This window comes from Gigantopelta aegis, chromosome 4, assembly GCF_016097555.1.
Source record: "Gigantopelta aegis isolate Gae_Host chromosome 4, Gae_host_genome, whole genome shotgun sequence".
NCBI classification, from domain to species: Eukaryota; Metazoa; Mollusca; class Gastropoda; order Neomphalida; family Peltospiridae; genus Gigantopelta; species Gigantopelta aegis.
In genome coordinates, this window is record NC_054702.1 from 52,312,039 (window position 1) to 52,324,268 (window position 12,230).

Consider the following 12,230-nt stretch of genomic DNA (forward strand, 5'->3'; position numbering starts at 1 on the left):
GAAACGAAATGTTTTATTTAACGACGCACTCAACACATTTTATTTACGGTAATATGGCTTCAGACATATGGTTAAGGACCACACAGATATTGAGAGAGAAAACCCGCTGTCGCCACTTCATGGGCTACTCTTTTCGATTAGCAGCAAGGGATCTTATATATACACCATCCCACAAACATCATAGTACATACCACGGCCTTTGTTACACCAGTTTTGGAGCACTGGCTGGAACGAGAAATCGCCCAATGGGTCCAACAGTAATTCGGATGCCAAAAGACGTGCATACACACTTACACACACACGACTAAATAATCTATATTGGACTGGTGGAGGTGAATTCTTACATTACAGGCCTATGGAAAAGATATTTGAAGTAGATTGGAGAAGCTACCTAATGGGGTGCGAAAGATTGATATTTGGATAGCCTTGAACGAGATTTTCAGAACACAATTTGAAAAAAAAAATTGGATGAAAATTGGGCACAGACACCCCTTCCCACCCTCACCCCCTCCCCCCCCCCCCAACCCCCACCACCGCGACCATGTTTCTACTGGCCTGCATTAACGTTTCACGAACTGAACATCTGTTAGGTTGTTTTTCACGCTGTTATCTTGAAACAGATAAGAAAGCAACTTAATGATTATTTTTAACTCAAAACCACTTTTTAGTGTGTAGAACTTGATGCCCAGCTCAGCTCCGATAAAAAATAGACCATAAAATACACTTAGTAGTTGTTTAAACTAAAAAGGCGACATTTTTGTATTGTCACCCTCGCTAGGTACGAATGAATGAATGAATGTTTAACGACACCCCAGCACGAAAAATACATCGGCTATTGGGTGTCAAACTATGGTAAATGTAAACAAATAAAGTGATGATGAACATCAATATAAAAATTCAAGATTTAAATAAAAACACAGTGTAAAGAACTGTGCAAAAATACAAATATTACAGATAGATACTGACTTTTATTCAAAATGTTAATTGTATCCCGAAGAAAACAAGGGGATTTGTGCTGTATTGGCCATTCTTAAAGAGAATGTTACACCCCTGCACCAGGGTGAGGTTACAGCACGCGCAGGGGCCCTCGCTAGGTACGGCCCTGAGTGTACCACAACTACATCTCAGTCGAATCGTAAAGTCCATCCTAGCACTAAAACCTCCCTGTGTGTATAACACTCACTTGGCAGAGTGGGTTGTTTTTCATAATCTACCTGAGCACCGATACTGAAAAAAACAAAGTTTAAATGTGTATTTTATGTGTTTCAGCTCGAAAATAAATATTTAAAGCATTTACCAGCACCATTTAAACAACAAAAACCAACAACACCAACAAGTCTCTCCCGAACACACACCCCCAACCCCCCCCCCACAAAAAAACCCAACACAAAAACGCACACACACACACACACACACACACACGCACATACACGCACACACTCACACAACAACAACAATAAACTAAAACTAGTAGTTGTATTTAAAAGAAGTAAAATAAATACACGAATTGGAAAGTCTATATAATCACAGTTCCTCAGCGTTAAATATACATCCCCTGTTTTATAAATATAACAACTTTAAATTGGCTACGACTGACTATATTAACTTTATAAAAATACCTAACACCATCTCACCATCTGCAAGCATTCACTTTTTTTTTTATTAAACCGAAAGTCGTGTTAACTGACCTCCATGACAATCCACGGTCTTGTCTGAGCAGTCCAATGATGGTCAACGCCGTGATTCCAGTTCCAGCCTACAAACATGACCAGCTTGTTTTATCTAGATGGCGTCTTCTATTACATAAGCAAACAATTTTTATATTCCAATTACAAAACAAAAAGTAGCTTTCCCATCAGTATACTAGTAAATAGGAATTAAAAGAATAATTGGCAAAACCATAAAAGAATAATTATGCGGAAAACATCTGTAAAGAATTCTAGGTTACATTTGCCACAAAAATACGGTATTGTATTTCTACACCTGGATATTAATAGTATTTCACACAACTCACCGTGATAGAATCTCCAATTGCTGCCACGACATTTATGTCACCTGGTCTAAGCCGATGTACTGAAACCAAACCGGAAATAATTTGTTAAAGTTCGGAATATCACTACATTATGTTAACATATTTTACTTAATGTGTATATATATATAATGCTCTCTCTCTCTCTCTCCGTCTCTCTCTGTCTGTCTCTCTCTCTCTGTCTCTCTCTCTGTCTCTCTCTCTCTCTCTCTCTCTCTCTCTCTCTCTCTCTCTCTGCTAGTATATCCGAGTAAATCATACGTTATCATATGCCCAGATGACCTTTCATTCGACTAATCACATCAATGCTGGTGTAAATCTGCCAGCATCTTAAGATGTTCGTAATGACTGTTCACGTATAACGGACACAAAGCTATGCTTTTAATTAGAGTGATATTATTAAATTTTACAATAAAACTAATTTTATTTTGATATGACAGAAGATGATGGTTATGTAATAATAGTCACGTCATACTGACGTACCTGAGGTAGGAATACTGTTGGACGGAGAGAGTGGTTTACACGGAAACTCTGCGACATCGGGCTGAAATTATAGAATAATAAAACATTGTCGTCACATTTAAAACATTTGAATGATAAAAATCACGAACTTGTTGGCTTTTTAAATTTTTGTTTGTTAAACTTTATATTTTGAGAGAAACCAAACAAACACCTACAAAAACATAACATAACATAATATATTCTGAATAGAATGTATGTTCACAACGGAAAGTCACCTGAACACGAAGTGGCCAAAAATAATTATTCTGGAAGAGGGGAAATAATGCCTTGCTGCAAGTCGTTAGTATAATTCACACAGTGAGAACGTTCCTTAACAAGATATTTTGAAGACGGGGAGGACAGAAAGATTTAACTTCAAGCAGACAGTATTCTGAAAACTAATGCTATTCTCAAACTACCAACTGTCACGACTAAATTGGCCAACTCGCCCATCTCTCGACTTCTACGACTGTCCAGTTATTAGTCTTACATCTCGATTATCGTCGTATACAACTCCTACGACTGTTTAGTTGTTAGCGGGGTGGGGGAATATATATGTGTGTGCCCCCACCCCATTTTGGCACCTTCCAGCGCCACTGTATATGTGTGTGTTGACTGTGTTCTCTGTTTATCCCACTGTACGTACCTGGACGCCGGGCCTGAAGAGAGCCGCGTGTTTGGAGAACTCTCTCTGGATGGTCTGATTGGCCGCCAATCTGTACACAAAGCGACTGTACTCTTCGTACGTCCATGACCTCACTACAGGAAGAAAAAAAAGAAGAAAAAAATGTTTTATTTAACGACACACTCAACACATTTTATTTACGGTTATATGGCGTCAGTCTTATGGTTAAAGACCACGTACTGAGAGAGGAAACCAGTGGCGGATCCAGAAAATCCATTTAGGGGGGCCCCAGTGACATGAAGTGGAATGCCAAGGGAACTTTGGGGGAAGTCTGGAGGGGGGGGGGGGGGTCGTAAAAAAATGAAAATTAATATACAATCAAATTATAACTATCGTAAAATTTAGGGCCCCCCCCCCCCCCCCGATCTGCCTCTGGAAACCTGTTGTCGCCACTTCATGGGCTACTCTTTTCGATTAGCATCAAAGGGTCTTTTATATGCACCATCCCAAAGACAGGATAGTACATACCACGGCCTTTGTCATACCAGTTGTGGAGCACTGGCTGGAACGAGGACCTCACTACAGAAACACGGAATCAGGGACACATAACTAGAGAAATATGCCAACGTGGGAGATCTATGACAACATAAATTGTCGCAGTGCAACATTTACAGCTATCTTCAAATGCAATTTATATATTTAGCTGTTCATGTACGATTCAATTAATTGTTATTCTGCCACCCGCCATCTATGCCATAATTTAGTATTTAGTTAATTTGGGGCTAGCAATCAGACCAATTAGGGTGAAACCAACTCACAGCATTCAAGGACGCTATGGATTTTAATTGTTGCTCCTAGCTTAACAGCTAAGTCTATAAACCATGGCAATTACGTGTTTATGTGCAAAGGAATAATGTTAAATGTTACTTGTTATTTTATTTCCATTTAATTGTTTTGATTTAAAAAAAAAAAACGTTTAGAAGACAATTTTGTTTTAAACATAAGAAATAAATTGTTGTTATTTAAGAACTATTTTGTTTTGGTGTATAGGTATTGTAGGCAATAAGACATTCAACACGTGTAGACATACTATCCTAGAAAGTTGTAAGGTGGTGTCGATAATTTAATAATTTTTTTCAAATTATGTAGGACTGCAGGATACTTACGTTATCAGAATGAATGAATGATTGAATGAATAATGGTTAACGACGCCCTAGCACATACACATCGGCTATTTATATTAATATGTTAAAAAAAAACCTATCAGTGTAAGGAGCTGTGGGGAAAAGTACAATACAATATATAAATCAAGGTAAGTATATTTTAAAACTTTGTATAGAAATCAAAGTGTTTTAAAAACTTTAAAATTAATTCTGAGTGGAATTTAAAAGATTCCAAAACATTGCTGTTGCCAAATATATCATTTCTCGTCGGCTTTAGAAGATCACACTCCACCAAAATGTGTGAACATTGTCAGTGTACACTGACTGTGCGCCACATTTTGGTGGAGTGTGATCATCTCTAGCCGACGAGAAATGATGTATTTGGCAACAGAAATGTTATCGGCTTTATCCTGTTTAGATCGAATAGCGAATGCCGCTCGGCGAAGCCTCTAGACGTTCACCTTTCTAACCGTCGCAGGATAAATCCGATACCTTAAGACAGTAACCAGTTATTCTCTATAGATTTATTGCAATTGATCTTTGGTGTATTCTTAATTTAAAATATTCTGATAACTACTTGTATATAAATGATACATCACGTGTTCCCTAGCCGCATTCTCATATAAAGAGAATATCACTAGAGGAAACTGGACAGCTATAAATATATGACTAAGTCAAAACTCAAGTACTACGCAAGCAATAAACCCGAAGGTAATGTTGTGGTTATAAAAACGTCTTTATGAAATATAACCACAGCATACGACAGAAGTATTCGATATAGTCCCGAATTTACTGTTTCGAGGTATTTGTAAGTGAAAAGTGTTACCCTATGTAACACTTTTCACTTACAAATACCTCGAAACACATTGTCTGTGAGTGAAAAGTGTTACACAGGACACATTGTCTGTGAGTGAAAAGTGTTACATACTGTTTGTGAGTGAAAAGTGTTACATAGGACACAATGTCATATTGTTTGTGAGTGAAAAGTGTTACACAGGACACATATTGTCTCTGAATGAAAAGTGTTACATAGGACGCCAATTGCTCTGTGAGTGAAAAGTGTTACATAGGACGCCAATTGTCTGTGAATGAAAAGTGTTACATAGGACACCAATAGTCTATACAGGACATCCCAGATTAATACTCTGTATCCATTTTAAAGAGACTGTCCCAAGTTTGTTGCTATTATAAGATGTTTTTGACAAACATCCTTTTTAACGACTAAAATTGCATATTAAATGTATTTTCTTGTTTAGAATATCAGTAACTGTATTAATGTTTGTTGTAGCCCAAACTGGATTTTACGTCCAAACAATTTCGCACGTACGAATAAATAAAAATATTATGGAATAAAAAGAAGATTGAGTTCCTACACACATTAAAACGATCTGAAACGCATTATATATACATAACGTACACACCGATACTCTAAACAGAAAGTATTTAATGGGTAAGTTTAGTTGGTAAAGAGACTGGTAGCCAGAAACATCGTAAAAAAAAAACTATAACAATGTTAGCAAACTGTCTCTTTAATAATCTGATATTTACATAGGGTAGGTCTGGACGACATATGGAATAGCACGTCAAACCTGTGACTGGTCACGAAATGGCCCCGTGCTTATAAAACATTCAAATCAAGACACGTATCTTTGATGACGTCGTGCTCATGCAAATACATGTAGTGTGTAAAGTTTTATAAACACGGGCTATAGAAGGCCCCCCTCACTGGCTCAAGTAATTTTTTTCTCTTTTTTTTTCAACATATTTTCCGGGGAACATGACCCGACTCCCCCTCCCCTTATAAACTTCGCTCGCCACAGTCTAGCATATTCAATTTTAAAAATTCTACATAAAATATCAATGGCTTTATTTGAAATGTGGTTCCGATCGTCTTAGTGTTTCTAATAGTTCAAACTTCATTTTATTTTCTGAATATATTTTTTTCCGTACGTACAAAATTATCTGGAGCTACTTATGAACATTAGGACGTCCAGAAACACGTTGAATATTAGATACTGAAAATATAACATTACTCGGAAACGTCTTACAATGGTAGCGAACTTATAAAAATACGACATGCAGTTTCTTTAATAATTGGTAACCCGTTTTTATGTATTTTATTTCAATCCGAATGCATTTCAACTGTACTATATATTCATAGCGCGCTTTCTTTCGGGGGGTACATTCTGACCTAACATATCCGTGTTTCATTTGTAACTGTGCCAAATATGTTTTATTGAAATACTCACCAGCCACCAAACATGTCAGCAAAACAACGAAAGAGCACCTCATGGTGACTGATTATCGTCGCAGAAGAAACAGATAGGGAACCGCTATCAGCTTTCTACAGTCACATGGATTTTCCAGATCCAAGGAGTGGTCTACTTTCACGGCCATTTCTTCTTCTCTTTTTTTCTGCACACATTTTTTGTCCCCTTCGATTACGAAACTTATATGATACCATGTGCATGTGACTTGCTATACCGTGCGGAACGCAATACAACACAATGCGCTGTGCAACAATGTACGTTTGACCCGAAAATAAACAGACCGCGATTAATTTGGAAATACCGATATCGACCGACATTATTTCTATCCAACCAGGACGCTGAAAAAACGAGGCCAGTTAGAAGCAGACGTAGAATGGGCTGTTCCCGCGGTTTAGTAAAAAAGAAAGAAAAAAAGCTGCAACTGATGCTATTGTCTGTAAACAAACTTCATACGTTTTAAAAGCAGTGTGCCACGGCAGTTTATCTACTGAATTGTCCAACACATTACAGCCTGAAAATATATGCATTTAATTTGCATCGAAAACATAGGAGTCAGGCGAGGGTGAGGCTAGGTTAGACCCCACCAATTCTGAAGATAATGCATTGCAACCCTCCAGTTGCATCATCGCAAGCCAAGGTCTATTCCATATAGTATACAGCATTTTGTACAAACTATAAATGAGTGCAAAAAAAAGAAAAAAAAAGAAAAAAATTATAACAATAATAGGAAAAAAAGAAAAAAAAAAAGAGGAAAACAAATGATATTTGGCGTTATTATATTATATTATTACATACCACCTTTATATATTGTGATTAACATTTTTTTTATTGCACGGTCAGATTACTATAGGAAGATTAAATGGGTATGTAATAATATAGCTTATGATAAGTAGTATTAGTTGAAGAGAAGAAACACATCGTGAATATTTTAAGTCATTCTACCTTTAACAGATCAACTGCCGTGCGACAGTACATACCACAGCCTTTGATATACCAGTTGTGGGGCACTAACTGGGACAAGAAAAATGCAATAAGAAAATGGATCCACTAAGGGTGTTTAACCAAAGGACCTCAGGCTAGCAACTACCAATTAACAGTGTTGAATGGTTAAACCACAACAACTAGTCAAAGGCCGTGGCATGTGCTGTCCTGTCTGTGGATAGAAGAGATCCCTTGCTGCTAATGGAAAAATGTAGCGGGTTTCCTCCGATGACTACATGTCAGAATTACCACGTTTGACATTCTATAGTGACGATTAATTAATAAATGTGCTCTAGTGGTGTCGTTAAACAAAACAAACTTTGAATGGTTAAATCTGGTTAAACCTTTCAAACAAGGGACGTAGCCCAGTGGTAATGAAGCGATCGCTTGGTGCGCGGTCGGTCTAGGATCGATTCCCGTTAATGGACCCATTGGGCTATTTCTCGTTCCAGCCAGGCACGACTGGTATATAAAAGGCCGTGGTATGTGTTATCCTGTCTGTGGGATAGTGAATATAAAAGATCCCTTTGTATTTTTGGCAATCTGTAGCGGGTTTCCTCTCTAAAACTATATGTCAGATTGTCAAATGTTTGATATCCAATAGCCGATAATTAATAATCCAATGTGCTCTAGTGGTGTCGTTAAACAAAACAAACTAACTTAAACCTTTCAAATATCGCAATGGTTAATCCCTCGTCATCTTCGCAATCCAAGGTACGGAATGGCACCTTAGCTTGCGAAGATGATCGCTCGTATGAAATACAATCTTGTCAGACTGTTCTCCTCTCCCTCGTGGGAATCCACGCCATTATTTCTCGTTCCAACCAGGTCTCTACGACTGATATATCGAAAGACAGAAATGTTTTGTTTAACGACGCTCTCAACACATTTTATTTACGGTTATATGGCGTCAGACATATGGTTATGGATCACACAAATATTGAGAGGGGAAACCAGCTGTCGCCACTTCATGGGCTACTTTTTCCGATTAGCAGCAAGGGATCTTTTATATGCACCAGCCACAGACAGGATAGTACATACCACGGCCTTTGTTACACCAGTTGTGGAGCACTGGTTGGAACGAGAAATAGCCCAATGGGTCCACCGACGGGGATCGATCCTAGACCGACCGCGCATCAAGCGAACGCTTTAGCACTGGGCCCCTGATATATCGAATGCCTTTGTTTGTGATGAACCACCATTCAATCTCTTTTAATTGATAAGAATAGCCTATAATTCTGAAAACTATAAAGTTAATCTCTGTTCTGGAAACAACAGCAGAGGCGTTTGACTAGTATGTCCAGGGAAGCGTACTTGAACACTAATCGAAAAAACCCAACTCGAACATAAAATCTCCATATCATCATCATCATCATCATCATCATCATCACTGATAATGAATACCATTACTGATTCTAAGATTACGCAGTTGCTTCATTTAAAACATCGTCTGAGCTTTGTGTTCTGATCGTTGCGGAGATATATAGAATAACAGAAGCAAGGTTTTATATCGGCTTTATCATGTGCACATAAAAATGGGGAACTCCGCAAGGCTTTCCGAACAGGATAAAGACGATAACCTACATCTTTAACCTGCTATTCGCTTTATCCTGCAACTCAACAAGAAGAGTGGGGAAATCAACTTTATTTCTTAATTTCCAAAAACCCAAGCTAAACAAACAATCATTTTGCAGTACGACACAAAATTAATGACTTCTTGTAAAATGTTATATTTGTCAAGTTCAAGAATAGGTATTAATCTCATAATTCCTAAATAAATATGCAATTGTTTTTATATTTAACGTAACACAACACTTTATTTCTATATACTATAATGAAATTATCTAAGTAAAGAATATGTAATGGAAGATCAAGTCAAGAAACTACTGGTAGTAGTGAATCGTTTTGCTTTAAACGCGGCTATAAATGGTTAATACAAACAGTGGGTGCAGGATAAAGGTTATTTTCGTCTTTTCGTTTTAATTCTGACTTCTCAATCTAATTAAAATTAGCTCCACTATTACATGTGGATCTAACACCAGCCAGTTGGAGCTCATGTCCACCAATCAAAACCTTACTTGAAGAATCCTGCCAGTGATTTAAAAATAATTTGAAAACATTCCGAATTATCCTGAGGGTATACGACATGTTTCGTGTGAATTACGAATGCCGTAAAACATGTTTTATTTTATAAAATAAATAATTTGTAATGTAAAACTGAAGACTGATTTAGTTTGGGGTTTTTTATTAATAAATAAATAATTTTTAATGTAAAATTGAAGATATTTTTAGAATTTGTATACTCCCAAATAACGTTATAAAAGGCGAAGTGTGATTGTCACTATATTTAAATTATTATTTACAGACGAAATGTTACCTGGACATTGGGGACTACGCAGCGTTGTTAGTTTTAAATCACTGGCAGGATTCTGCAAGTAAGGTTTTGATTGGTGGACATGAGCTCCAACTGGCTGGTGTTAGATCCACATGTAATAGTGGAGCTAATTTTAATTAGATTGCTGACTTCTTAGCAAACCACGACAGAAATGGATGGAGCAACGTTTGAAAAAAGAAGAAGAAGAAAAACCGTGGTATGAGACCGTAACTCAATAGTGCTGAGTGGACAAACTCAAAGTCATTACCACCACAAGGTCACGTAATTCAGGAATGTAATACCGAGCAGATGTGAAAACTCACACGAAAAAGTTACCTGACAATGCTAACACAGAAGGACCTAAAAACATCTAAAATTTTAACGATTAAATGAAAATAATTATTTTTAATAAAAACAAAGAATTAGGCAAAGTAGTTCAGTGGTAAAGCGCTCGCCTTGTGCGCGCGGTCGGTTTAGGATCAACCCCCATCGGTGACCCATTGGGCTATTTCTCGTTCTAGCCAGTGCACCACGACTGGTATATGAAAGATCGTGGTATGGTGCGTACACAAAGATCCCTGCTAATGGAGAAATGTAGAGGGTTTCCTCTCTAAGACTATCCAAATTTTCAAATATTTCACATACAATGAATCGATGTGCTCTAGTGGTGTTGAAAAACAAAACAAACTTTACCGTTAGGCCTATAATATTGAAATACATCTGATATTGAAATATAAATGTATATGAAATAGGTAAAAAAAAAAAAAAAACCCACCTAAAAAACAACCAACCACAATCTTTTTTAAAATAACAAATAGCGGATATTAAAATATGCAAAACTTTTGGAATATAGGAACGTTCTGTTAATTAAATAAATAACATTAGCAAATTCGGATAACACACAAGACCCGCCTTGCCCCCCCCCCCCCCCCCCCCCCCCCCCCCCACCCTCCGTATTTCAAGGGTCAATGGTTTTATTTTTAAAAAACCTGCAATACATTCTTACACACCCGTTGGTGTGAACATCATTCATTATTTTTGATAACACATACTTGTTTACACATACGTGTGTTAACATTTTAATAACATACGAATGGCTGCTCCTAGGTGATGACCAGGTCACCTATGCCATGCATCCAATGAAAAAAAGCGCGATCAAAATCGATGACACTGGGACGTATAGTTAACCCGACAAATATTTGTGCAAAGGCTGTAAATAACCTTATTAATTAATTAAAAATTTGCTTAAAGCCTGGTTTTTGAGGATATGTAAGAAATAGAATAATACATTCGTGTCCGTTAGATGCCATTTATCTCACAACTCGTTGTTTAAAAAGGTATGCAACCCGCTTTTACTCGTTAGATACGTTTTAAAACAACTCGTTGTAAGATAAATGGTATCTAACGGCTACTCGTGTATTATTCTCTATATAACCTACATGCTATTGTATTGGTCACTATTTAAACAACAATAAAATATTTTTAAAACCAGTCCCAAGGGCGACCCCTTTTTAAATCTCCTAGATTCACACTTGAATATTTATTTACGCTAGTCATACTCCGATTGTATTTTTGTCTTCTCATCAAAACAAAACTAACCATTTCGTCATTGCTGTTTTAAAATGTTTTTAATACTACGAAGATTAATTTAGTAACAGCACATACTTTGGCGAATTTTCCCACAGCAGAACATCTTTTGCATGCATATCCTTTGAGTTCCTAACATGCCTGTGTTTGTATCGGGCCCACAGCCCCATCAAGGCCACGCCCACTAATGTAAGTAAGAGAAACGCCGAGACGACGACGGCCACGTGTCTGGTTACACTGGTTTGGTTGCCATCATCACACACCTCTTGTTTCTCGACGCCAACAGCAGACCGGCCACCATGCGTTATTTGGTTTTCACTGTTCCCCGAACTTGATAAACGTCGTGAATTGTTATACGTAGCAAAATACGGATTTTGCTGTAAAGAAAGTAAATAACAATAATAATAATAACAACAACAACAACAATAACAGCAGCTAAAGCAGCTAAAGCAACAAAAACAAAACGACAACAAAGACAGTTCACAATTATCAACGTTTCCACAAGCGTACCCCATTTAGTTCCCCTTGTTAAAAAGAAAGGAAGGAAATGGTTTATTTAACGACGCACTCAACACATTTTATTGACGATTACATGGCGTCGGGCATATAGTTAAGGACCACGCAGATATTGAGGGAGGAAACCCGCTGTCGCCACTTCATGGGCTACTCTTTTCGATTAGCAGCAAGGGATCTTTTATAT

At 37.4% G+C, this 12,230-nt stretch overlaps 1 protein-coding gene across 1 annotated transcript in view; it reads right to left on the reverse strand.

Annotated features, from left to right (window-relative positions):
* The window catches only part of LOC121369880 (phospholipase B1, membrane-associated-like), a 37,372-nt gene that overhangs the window by 11,348 nt on the left and 13,794 nt on the right, over positions 1-12,230 (reverse strand). Inside the window, exons 13-20 of the mRNA XM_041494958.1 lie at positions 11,600-11,907; positions 8,916-8,959; positions 6,568-6,615; positions 3,177-3,289; positions 2,513-2,573; positions 2,015-2,073; positions 1,689-1,756; positions 1,184-1,227 (exon numbers count right to left, since the gene is read on the reverse strand). Of these exons, the coding sequence (XP_041350892.1) occupies positions 1,184-1,227; positions 1,689-1,756; positions 2,015-2,073; positions 2,513-2,573; positions 3,177-3,289; positions 6,568-6,615; positions 8,916-8,959; positions 11,600-11,907 (745 nt within the window). The remainder of the gene's footprint in view (positions 1-1,183; positions 1,228-1,688; positions 1,757-2,014; positions 2,074-2,512; positions 2,574-3,176; positions 3,290-6,567; positions 6,616-8,915; positions 8,960-11,599; positions 11,908-12,230) is intronic.